The sequence below is a fragment of the Hipposideros armiger genome, unplaced genomic scaffold (assembly GCF_001890085.2).
Source record: "Hipposideros armiger isolate ML-2016 unplaced genomic scaffold, ASM189008v1 scaffold_145, whole genome shotgun sequence".
NCBI lineage: Eukaryota > Metazoa > Chordata > Mammalia > Chiroptera > Hipposideridae > Hipposideros > Hipposideros armiger.
Window position 1 is genome coordinate 840,509 of NW_017731495.1, and position 12,455 is coordinate 852,963.

The 12,455-nt window shown below is 41.5% G+C and overlaps 1 protein-coding gene across 9 annotated transcripts in view; it reads left to right on the top strand.

The window, feature by feature from the left end:
• The window catches only part of MPPED2 (metallophosphoesterase domain containing 2), a 187,466-nt gene extending 177,467 nt beyond the window's left edge, over positions 1-9,999 (top strand). For 7 of the 9 annotated variants that reach the window (XM_019650701.1, XM_019650705.1, XM_019650704.1 and 4 more), the window contains exons 6-7: positions 1,837-1,950; positions 7,262-9,999. In XM_019650701.1, the coding sequence (XP_019506246.1) occupies positions 1,837-1,950; positions 7,262-7,443 (296 nt within the window). In that variant the 3' untranslated portion in view covers positions 7,444-9,999. Of the gene's footprint in view, positions 1-1,836; positions 1,951-4,674; positions 6,050-7,261 lie in introns of those variants that run through there. The other 2 variants (XR_002124892.1, XM_019650708.1) reach the window with 2 other exon arrangements.
• The last annotated feature ends 2,456 nt before the right edge of the window (positions 10,000-12,455 follow it).

Here is a 12,455-nt window from a genome sequence, read left to right on the forward strand (position 1 = left end):
CATCCCATGTTTTAAAAGATTATACTTATCAACAATATTTATCAAGTTATAATTAATTAATTTCCCTATTTTGCAATTGTTAGAGACTTAACTAAATCATCAGATTGCTAGCTAAATATTCTGATCAGCAGAATTACCCAGTGAGATCCCCCAGACGAAGCATTCCAGCCCACTCGATTTTTTTCCCTGAGCAGCCTGGTTGGTTGAAGGTATGATTCCTCTTAGCCTGTTTACTGTTAAGGACTTGGACATCCTCAGATAGAAACATTTACATGCCTGGAGTATTATTTGGAATTTAACTTGGAAAGATCATTTGATTCACAGACTTATCAAGTCATTAATTTTGATACAAAAGCAAGTGGCAATAACGGTAAGCCTTACTTCTAGCCTCCAAAGAATTCAGACATCCCAGCAATTCTTACTAGGGAGGCAACCGTTTGTCTCTTTGTAGTAAAGATGAATAGTCCAGAGAGTGGCTGTGCACAGAGCAGAGTAAGATCTGCATCAAGGACTGCCAAAATAAAAGGTCAGGCAAAGTTTTCATAAAGTCAAAGTGAACCTTCAGTCAGTACAGTTATTGGGATGCTTGTGAAAATCCTGGATTGGGAGGTGGGGGTGAGGGTGGGGATTGGCCTTGAATTTTCTCCTGCTGAGAAGGGAAAGCCGTCACACCACGGGACTTTACTATTACAGTATGAGCAAAATGCTTTCTCAGGTGATTGTATATGAAATGAGATACGTTATCCCCTTAAGAAAAACATGCCCGTGAGGAAATATGCCAATCACTGTGAATGAAGGACTTTTTCCTCTAGTTAACAAAGTTTTAAAACCCCTGGTTGGATTTTTATAGGGCCCCTACTTTCAGCTGATGTTCTTCCCAGACTCTCTGGCCACTCTCCACACCCCAGGTAACACGTCTTTACAGAGATGCTAAATCTTCATTTCTGCAGTTTCGCCAAAGTGGAATAAACATGTCTGTCCCTTTCTGCCTGATCATTTCTAAATAGCAGAACTCACCTAATGGAGCTATGGAGTGGATTGCCACTGATTATGATTTAGCCTTTCGTCCCACCTGCTTTCTTCCTACCTCATCCTGCTGAGGTGTATGGATTTCATTTCAGACCATAATCATCCAGATAGCTGACTTTTGCTATAATTGATGTCAGTTTTTATGGATTTTCTGCATTAAGTGTAGAACTAAGTGGCTTTTACATAAAGATAGTCAATTAGCCCCAGCTTGCTTCATGCCACCCCCAAGGTCACCGTTGTTACCTATCGCTAGAGGGGAGACTGGAGGACGAACTTGGCGTTCCCAAGCTTTGGTCAGCAGGAGCCACCAAGGGGTAAGAGCGGGCGGATGCGGCTAAAGAGAGCAAGGCATCTTCTGGTCAGTTTGCAGGCAGCCCCTCCTACACCTTCATCTCTGAACTATCTGGGAAGTAAACTGCTAGAAGAAAGATATAATAAAAAGGGAAAGTAACTGAATCGAGAGAGAAAGAGATATTATAGGATTGCCAGGAATAAATGTCATTGGACCCATGAAGAAGATTTGAAACCCATAGCTGAATAAATCAAATCCCTTATAGAAAAAAAAATTGTTAATTAACAGAAAGGAAAAAAAATGGAAACTAAAAAAAAAAATTTTTTTTTTCAAGAACCTAAAGAAGACAAAGTGACGAGTGAAAAGTTCCTTAAAAGCCATTGTGCGCTTTAATGGAGAGGCTAGAATTACAGATAATGTAATAAACCTTCTGTGAGTTATGGCTTCCTGAAAGTCTAAATGAAACCTTACCTGAAGGAGGAAAATTAAGAGTATTGATTGCATTTTACCCTTAGGTTTTCGAGACTGGGTTCCAAAGGAGCTTCAAAGAGTGGGCTGCGTGGAGCTTTTAAACACAGTCCAGAGGCGAGTCCGGCCCAAGCTCCATGTGTTTGGTGGAATTCATGAAGGTAAGACCAGAAGAAAGCTCAGGACATGACCTCATTCCACATTGGGGACCTTAGCTACCTTGGGAATAACAAGAGCTGTGGTTTTCAAACTTTTTTTTTTTACCAGTGGAACCATTTTATCGGATAAAATGTTAGGAGAAACACCTGCATATAAGCTAATAAATATTTTATATGGAGCTGCTCTCTTTTAAGCAGAGTGGGGTGGGAATAGGAACCCGGTCGGGCGCACCTTACAGAAAACCCAGCGTTCCCCCCAGGCAGCTTCTGGAATCTTAGGGCTCTGATGAGGAATGTTTGATAACCGTTGCTATAGAACAGCCCTGAAGTCATAAAAGATAAATTTTCTCTTAGAGAGCCAGAAGAAAATGGCCTGGATATTAGACTAAATAACATCTATGGCCTCTTTCTACCTGTAAATATTGTGTTGCATATGGAATATACACAAAGACCCAGGAAGACAAGATGTTCTTTAAAAAATAACTTTGGACATGAAATAAAATAAATAAATAAATAAATAAATATATATATATATATATATATATATATATATATATATATATATATATATATATATATATATATATATATATATATATATATATATATATATATATATAACAGACATGGCAGGAACTTGCAGGTAGACATTTTCTTACTAACCTCAGAAAACCATTTCAGACTTCTGAGAAATCATCAATACTATTAGCTCTGGCTGAGGTTAAACAGAATAATTAAATCTTCCCTACATGGCAACTGGTTCTGTTGATGCTTTTTGCCTTTCAAAGTAATCTGGAGTCAAGTTCACGGAACCTGAAAGTCTCCCAGGAACCTTGAGGGCTCTAGGTTTTGCCGTTGCCCTATTTGCAAACCAGGGGGAAGTGGGCCTGTGGATAGACTCAGAGCCCTCTTTCAGCAGGACTTAGATTTTCCTGGCCCCGCCGGACTCTCCCAGTTAGATATTTGTATGCGGTAGGGACATTTATGTAGGCAGCCACCATATTCTCTCCAGTTCCCACTTACATCTGTTTTCTGAAGTTGTTTATGAATCTGCAGTTGAGGTGTTTAGGTCTATGTACCTGATGAAGCAAAAAAAAAACAAAAAACCAGGTTTGCTTTTCAAAGCCCACAAACCCAGTGGCTTCCTGGTTAGGTGGGTAACAAAGAGCATATTGAAAATCATCCTGCTGAGGCCAGAGAAAGCTTTCTCCAAGTGCAGGCAGCAGCTGAGTGGATGGATGGAAAGCAGGGGTGTAGCTCCCCGTGAGTGGATGTCTTCCTGCCCTGACTTGAAGCTGTATTCCTTGTAAAGGAGGGCTGATGCAGGATTCCGAAAGGGAGGGATGGTAGCTCATGTCTAACTAGCATTTCTAGGGGCAGTTTTCAGGTTTGAATTCCTGCAGCATGCCTATCGGTTTACATTTCAACTTTTTTTTTCTAAATCATTAATTAAGTTTAAACTAGCCAGACAATTGGGGAATTCCACTGAAGTCCCAAAATAATAAACTTGCTTAAAAGGGAGGAGATCATATTCAAATAAACTTGTCTCAATTTTATTCGCTTAAGACAGCTGAAGAGGGCAGAGAGAGGGCAAATACTAACCTCCTGATGGAGAGAGATAACAAGACTTTCTGACCCTAGAACTAAACAGTGCACATTTTAAATGCCTCTTTTCTTTTCTTAAGAGATTTTTCCATTGACCCTCATTAAGCTCTCCGTAGGCTTACTTGGAGAAATTTTAGGAAAGGGAAAAAAAAATCTCATCAGTTATTTCTATAAGTCCTGGTAATCTTATTTTTTCACGGGCATATTTTTCTATGCCGTAAGAGCCTGATACCGACATAGAATTAGAAACTTAATTGTAGAGGTTATAAGGGAAATCTAAGGTCTCCAGGGAAATGTGCAAATTTGCAAACATGCTGAGAATTTCAAGATATTAAAAATTATAAAATGATCCTACATACCAAAGACCCAGAGAAACTTTCTTAGCTTTCTTCCAATAGGTCCCAAGAGATTTATCCTTCATATGGGAAGTGTTTTAGCTTGATCCAGTGTCCAGGTAAGCGTAGGAAGCAGTGGCCCATGATGATCTTTCTCCAAATCACTTGGACGTTTGATTACCTGACTCGTTTGAGTGAAATGGAACTCAGGGTCAAAGCCACGCAGTTCAAGCAAGATAAAATCACTTAGTGTTAATTTTCATTGAGGCAGTTTAGAGATTATTTCATAGATAAGGACGCTACACATCCATTTCTCCTGACTCCCAATGCAATCCTCTTTCCTTCTTCACTCATTCCGAAGCCAGTTGGGGGTTTGGATGTGTGTGTCCCTGAGGCATTGATGTTGCTCTTTGTGTCCCCCTAGAACTCAATAGTTAACTTTTACAGAGGACTTTGAAATGAAAATCATATTTTAAAACGAAGGAAATTTTCTTTTTTTTTTTTAATTTCTCACTAGGAAAGACATTACAGCCTTTTCTCTGACAAATCTAGTATTTAAATAAGGAAAAACAATCACTTTTCTTGGAAGTAGAGGTTTCTCCCTTTAAAGAAATAAAATTGGGAGGCAGCTTCTGAAAGCTATTCTATCTGGTGAGGCTCCATTGAATTTCATCTCACTACCCACTGACAAAGACTTCATGTTTTTTCTTTTCCTTGCCTGATGGCTCTGCATTGAGTCACTATTATTTGTATATATTACAGTAAGCGTGACACTTTCTCCCCACAGGTTACGGCATTATGACCGACGGTTACACAACATACATCAATGCCTCAACGTGTACAGTCAGCTTTCAACCGACCAACCCTCCAATTATATTTGACCTTCCAAACCCACAGGGTTCCTGAAGCTCTAAATGCCCAATTGGAATGTGAGGGAAGGTCTATAAACTGCCATTTTTCTAATTATAAACTTACATTCTCTTACTTGTTTATTTCCAAATCCTGTGTCTTTTTGTAAATTGCTGGAACACAAATGATGCTAGAGGTTGTGCTTCTTCTTTATTATTATTTTTTTTAATGGGGCATCCATTTGAAATCAGAGGAGCGTTGTGAATTTGTAAACTGACTTCTGTTTTCTTAAAGGCCACGCCATTGTAAATTGTTAGTGTTCGCCAAAGGACAGCCAAGCTTTCTTTATAAAAGGTGATAAAAGTCTTATTTTAATATGCTTTAAGCTGGAAGAAAAAGAAAAAAAGAAACAGGTAGGCAGTGTTTTAAAAACCACCCAGATTTGCACAACTGTTTTAAGAGTTTTGTTTGAACTATTTTAGTTTTTGATGTTTTGTTGTTGTTCTCTTGGTAATGCTTTTTTTTTTTTGCAGATGTGGCCCGGATTTATAGTAATCTTTTCAACAAAAGTAGGCATGGAAAAAGACTTCCCTTCACACTCTCACAATAGAGAAAGTTGTGTTAAGGGAAGAAAATGGCCCTCATTTAAAGGATGGCTTAGCTAGTGAGATCTATATTGTGATTCTACCAGGTCTCATTGTTTGTTTCTTTCTTTTAAATTATTTTAGCTTTAAAAATATGGAAATGGAATCTGTCAAGAGCAGGTATTTCATGCAGTTAAAAAAATGAGTGTGCAGACTCCTTTTCAATATGGGTTTATATATATAAATATTTTTTGTGTATTATGACTAAGTTAGGAGTTTAATATTGCCAAGGACTGTACAGCTGCAAAGGGATGCTGTATAGCAGGACATTGGACGTCCAAAGGGGCTGACACATTTTCTCAGAACTCAAGGTCTTAAAGAGCTTGAGTGAAATCTAGGTACAGTTACAGGTGTGTATAGACTTACATGGATGCAATGGAAGCTAACTAAAATAAGACTTAGTTGTCCTTTATATTTAAATACCTTGAATTGTCTTCTTACTTCCTCTCCCTCCCCCCATTTTGCACTGTGTGTCGATGCAATCTCCGCTAGCACAAAATATTGTCGCTAATAGTCTTTCTGTTTTCCCATTGTAAATGCTGTTGAGCTTTATTCTATTTTATGTTATCTTGTTAATGAAATTTAGGAAAGCAGTTGTTTCTTTAAATTTATTGTGATATTCTATATCTAGCGGCCTTTATATGCAAATAAAATTGCAAGATTTTTAAACCCGTGCTGTTTGGAGAGTTGGCTGTTGGGGAGGACAGTGATTTAGCCCTGGGGAAGGGGGGAGGTTTATTCATATGCAACACCAGTACTCTCTTTCAGAAGAATTAGAATAAGTGACATTTGTCTCTAATTTTCAATAATTTTTTATTACCCACCATTCACGGGCTGGCAGGTAGATCGATAAGGCACTCAGTGTACTCTTTCCTTCCATCACGCTGTCATCTATCTTGCCATAGATTTCAGAGGGTGAAGATTTCATCTTGGGCCGTTGTCATTTCTAAAGGAGCAGAGTGACCATGCAGTGGAGGCTGGGGGCTCTATTGTGGACATGTGAGTGGTAGTGAGAAGGCAAACCAGTGGGTACCAGAGGAAACACTACACAGTCTCATTTGTCCCTAGGAGCAGTTATCATCTCCCCCTCACTGGTTTTTTTAATGATTGTGCCACTAAAATCCTGTGGCAGCTGGAAGGCAGCAGGCAGTGGGATGGGGAAAGCTGTATTATGTGTCTTTTATTTTCTCTGGAAGAGCCATTGAAGAGAAGCAGCAATCATCCCAAACCTGCAATGTATCCCAAAAGTCTGCGTTCCAGCGCCCATTGGACTGTATTCGCACACATCTTCCTTCCTTCCTTCCTTCCTTCCTTCCTTCCTTCCTTCCTTCCTTCCTTCCTTCCTTCCTACCCATTGTCGATTCTTGGGTGAGAGTCCAGAAAAGAATTCTTGACTTCAGTACCAGCAGAATAGAAAGAATGCTCTAGGCCAGAATTCCAGCTCAGACTCACATGCAATGACCTTGGGCCATCGTAGTTGTTAATAATTATTAAGTGTCTCAGATGCCACCCAGAGCCGGTGGTGGACTCTTTGAACTTGCAGAGCAGGTGCCCCAGCTTCCCAGGCAGAGGTGGTCCCTGACCATAGCAGCTATGATGTACCGTGAGACATTAACAACCCTCCTCCGACCCGCTACAGCAGCAGATGAGGGTGTTGACTTCAGGTCCATCCCTAGGAGACGTGGAGCGAGACGTGGACTGAATGGAAATTCCATTCAGTTATACCGTACAAGGAGCTAGGCTCAGACTTCTGGAAAAGCAGGCTTTCCAGAGACGGGTGGCTGACCATGGTGACAAGTGTGCATGCACAGCCCTTGAAAGCACGTCTGATGCCAACTAATTAAGCTTAGCACTTACTAAAAATTGCTTTTCATTGTGTAGGGGCAGGAAGCAGCCCAGTCTGCAGAACCTCCAGGGTAGACTGGCTCATGGACAGAGCTTCCTTCTGCTGGTCCAGGTTCACCACTTTATATGCGTTAACTGCCTCCGGAGGGGCCAGAAGGACCGCCCAGAGGCCTGACGCTTTCTCCACTGGGCCTCATCACAGGAAACATTCGAAATAGCTCTCACAGATTGAGCACTTTCTGTCTTCCCATCAGCAGGCACCCTGCTGAGCAGGTCTCCTATGTTGTTTCTAATCCCACAGAACCCTGGGAGAGGTTAAATAAGCCCCGCTTCATAGATGGAAAACTAAGGCTCCAAAACTTGAATAACTTTCCCTAGGAAAACGGAAGGTTCCAAACCAGGTCGGTCTAACTCCATGACTCCTGCCTTTTTCATCACCCTGCCTGTGGAGCAGACATAAGAGCGGATATAAAACTGACGTGGAGCTGGGGACGTTGCCTATCCCTCATGTTGGAACTGCCGAGGGCTTTATCACAGCATCACGTCAGCACAACACAGTGGATGAGAACACAGAGCCTAGAGCCATCATGCCTGCTCGTCCTGGCTCCACCGTGAACTAGCCTTTGGCTGGGTACTTACCATCTCTGTCAAATGCGGGTGCTGATAAAGTTGTTGTAAGTTGTTATACGAGTTGATATGTGGAGATCACCGCCTGGCATCCCGTAAGTGGTACACGTGTGTTTATTAAATAAGGTGCCCCGGACTGCCCTGAGATTCTCCAGGCAGGACCTGTCTTGTGGACTCCTTACCCTAAAGAGCACGAGGGCATTGTTTCTGAGAAAAAAATGTGTTTGTGTGCATTCCTTGGAAACTGCAGTAAACCTCTCTTCATCAGAATATGAAGAACCCTAAGGGAATTTGCGAGATGCAGATAAGAGAGTCTGACTTTTCAGTTTGGGTATCATATTTTGCCAAATCCCTTCTAATCTCAGAATAGGAAGGGGCTGTCCTCTTTCATGTTGCTTTAAAAGGCACCTTTGGATCTCAGCATCTCTCTCCCCTCCGAGTCTTTACCTTCCTTCTCACCATCTCCTTCAAGCTCCATTAGTGAATGTTTTTCTCTACATTTTCTTCCAATCCCCTTTTGTCTTATAAAGATATTGGTGTTGGGGGGTGGGGGTGAGGGGATCGCTGAAATCCCCTTAAGAGGCAGGTCACTGTGACTCTGACAGGTGGCCAGCATTAAGCCTGCCTTCATCTCCATCACTTAAGTAAATAAATACTGTGACCCAGGTCTTAAGTAGGGAGAAACAGAAGCTTGGAGGATTTGGGATTTGTCAATTGCAGATAAAACACTTGCTGTGACCAGAATAATGCCCCCTCCCCCAACCCTCGTTCAGTGAGGAAATGCTGCTTTGGCAGAGTGAACATGCACGCATTCGTTTGCTTTCCCAGTATCTTTCCATGCCCTAGTCTCTTTTCTAAGAGTCTTAAGGTACTTTTTGTTTAATTACTAAAGTGAATTAAGGTCTGCTTTGTTTTGAGAATTTGACTATGAGATGAGACATTTGGGAACACTGCTGAGCATGGGGCAGGAGGCAGCTGTGAGTGTTGAGGGTTCCAGGACTGGGCAGTCTGTACTTCTCTCAGTCTTAATGGGTGGTTTCACAGAGGGCTTCAGGCCCATTTCTGTATGCCAGCTCCTTAATACAAAACGTTTTTTTCTCCTTCTTCCTAATGAAGTAGCAGGCTTACTGCATGTGTGCCCACTCCCCAGCATGGCTCTTGCAGAAGTTTAGAGCTACTTTCCTTTTCTTTCCAAGGTGTCAGCTCTACCTTTCTGTTCTGATCCTGCCTGCCCATGATTCAGAAGCCTCTCTGAGAAGTCTTCCTCTTTCCTGGTGCCCATGTAAAGTCAGCCTCTCCAGCTCCTGAGAAGCTCAGAGAGGGTCAGTGGCACCACCATGGTCACAGAGCAAATCCAAGAGATAGCCCCATATTGGTATTGGGACTCTCAATTTTGAGCACAAACTGCTTTTTCAGCTTGACATTCAGGAATAATTGGATGGGGAGATCAGTTTGGTCAGACATAATGTGATTTTGTAGCAGAGAACCAGCCACTTATCTGTGGCTTATTATTAAACCAAATTATTTGAAAGAAACCTCTGAATCTGACCTCCGAATGTTCCCATGAGAGTTGGCTTTCTTTCTCTTCAACCAGTTCATCTTTGTATTGTGTTTTAATATACATGTTTATGTCCAGTCTGGAAGACACTGGGTGTCAGTCAGAGCCCCCAGCTTTGGAATCAGACCTGTTTGTTTTCAGGTCCCAGCTACACCATTTACCATCTGGATAGCTTTGGGTGGGCTGCCTTAATTCCTGGACTCCACACCTGTATAATGGGGATAATTCCCACCTCACAATGGATTTGTCAGAGTGGATATGATAATATCAGTAGGGTCCTGGGCCCAGCGAGCTATTATAATAAATAGAAGATGTTATTATGCTGTCAATCATAAGTCCTTAAAGAAAAATAAGAACAACAGCAAAAAGAAGCATGTGGTTTATTTTTCTCTGTTAGAGCCCTTTGTAAGAGAAAGTGAATTCCTTGAACTAGACTGAGTCAGGGTAGTGGAGCTGCAAACCCAAGTCAAACATAAATTAAGCTCTTTAAATTCCTGTCTCTCTCTTTGAACTACCTGATAAAACATTTGTGGTGGGTTCTTCTCCACTCCTTCTCGTTTCCTTCCTGAATTAGGGATGCCTTACAAGACAAAGATCTTGAGGTAAATGGCCTTTCATATCCGAGAGCATCTATATCTGGGTAATGGCGAGAGTGAGAAATGCATTTCCATTAGGAAGCACAGCCACAGGGGTACTAAAAGCACAGACAGACTAAACACACGAAGGCAGAGAGCCCGCTCCCATCAATCAGCTTTGATTTTTATGAAGCCACAGCTACCATGAGGTGCATCCGAATGCTCTCAGAGCCCGCTTACCAAGGGAAAGGGCCTGTGATTTCATAGCCCGTTTCTGCCCTGACCTCAGTGGATGACCTTGGGAATAGGTGGAGCTTTTCAGCAGAAGCTCCTGAAATAGCAAACGACTTACAACCCAAGTGTCCCATGCTTGGGCTTCCTGACATGTCCGCACACAGACACCAGCTATAATGCGCAGTTAACAACTTAATCTTAAAGGAACTGTGTTTCCTAGAAGCCTTCCCTGAACCCCCCTACCCAGACACAGAATACTCCCCTTTGTACCGCTTTCACCCGCACCACCTGACCCTGACCACGTTCTCATTGTTGCTTGTCTGTGTGTGAGCTCCCTGAGGTCAGCGACCAGGCCTTCTATCTCTGTGTTCCCAGCATCTAGGGCCAAAGAAATGCTTTCTTAATGAATTAATCAGTGTTTGCAGGGTCTGTGAGAAAGACAGGAGAAATTAATCACAGATGAAATCAACAGATAGTTACTGAACACTATAAGCCCAGGGCTGTACTAACTAGTAAGCTTCATTTGTAAGACTTAGATATTGCCAAGAAAGGTTCGTATAACTTGGGGAAGAAAACAAGATATTGACACACGAAGTTAAATAGCAATAAGAGATTTCAATAAGAGTTCAAGACAGCAAAAAAATGAAAGTTGGGGTCTGTGATACACAGGTTTCTCCAGCTATGTGAGTGGCCATCATTATGGGGAAATGCAAGCGGGGGTATAAGTCTCGGGCAAGCACAGGCAGCTAACCTAGGAAAGGGAGTCTGAGTGATAATGATAATGTCAATCCATGCAGCTTTATTCCTGCAGGAGAAAAACTGGTCTGGCCAGTGGCAATTTCAAGTGTGTCACGTAGCTGGTTTGTTTTCTTAATTTACTCTATGAAATGGTTTTCTCTAATGGCATGCCATTGACGAAATGCACCATAATGTCTCCATCCATCACCTCCAAATGCTTTTGCATGCATCAGTTGTTGACTTGTTTTCTCCCATTCAGCACATAAATGAGAGGAATGATTTATCCAAGGCCACCAGTTACTCTTATGTGGAATCTGAAATAGCTCTCTGGAGAAATACTGCCCTGAGCACATGTTTCTTTATGCTGCTCTGAACTTGTATTGAAGGGTGACTTTGGCCTGAGCTGCACTGATATCCTCCTGACCAGTGTTTTGTGGGGAACTGGTCCAGTTTGTCCCTTGTGGCCTGGAACTTTCAGAGGCAAGAGCTTGTATTCCTGTGGGTGTGACCGTTAGGGTTGGATAATGAGGTGTGGAAACCAGGGATTTAGTTTTTGATGCTGTGTGGGAACAAGCAGTGTTTCCCCATGAGCTCTCTGAACCTCACACCCACCAGGAAGGGAATGGGTGTGACGTCTATAGTGTGCTTCCTTTCCTCCTTTCAACTCGTCCCACTGCCTTGAACTCCATCTGACATGCAGGAGACATGTGGCCCCTACATCCTCAGAGTTTTGCATAGATCAGTAGATGAGAAATGGAAAATAAATCAGAGCATCAAGATAATTCTTATCTTCTCAAGATTCCTTGAGAGAAGGCAGAGTTTGGAATTCCCTAAATAAGCTCTGGTACTGATTCAAACACGAGAGGGGCCACTCCACAAAGATTTGTCTTATTTGATGATGGTAATAATGAAGATAAAGGGTTTGAAGCAAAAATAGGACAGAGATCCTAGAAAGTTAAGCACAGTATGCCTATCTGTAGCATTAATAAATTTTTGCAAAATTTGAAATACCATGCTTACTTTCTTCTTTATCTTTAAAAGTTGAGAGATATAACTTGGAGGTTTTCATCTGAGGAAATTTGCTTAAATCAGTTTTATAGAAATAAGAAAAATAATGATACTTGTGACACTTTGTTTCTGCATTAAAATATCTCTGGTGAGAGAGAGATAATGAATGAATGTGTATGTGTGTCTACTTCAACAATACTATATCCAACACATAATAAATTAACTTGTTTTCTTGACTGGCTATATTTCTGGAGTCTAATGGCATTGAAATAAGGTATACAGAAGGATAAGGATTTTTTTTACGTTGTTTTCTAAAGGGCTGAATAATCACAATAAGAAGGCTACAGCTAGTCATATGACCACTGGTTGCAATGGGAGCGATATGTAGGTTTCACAACTTATGAATGGAATCCGTCTATTCTGAGAAGATCCTGAAACTATAATAGAGTGGATGGGCATTGCATTTCTCTTGCATTTGTATTTAATAGAT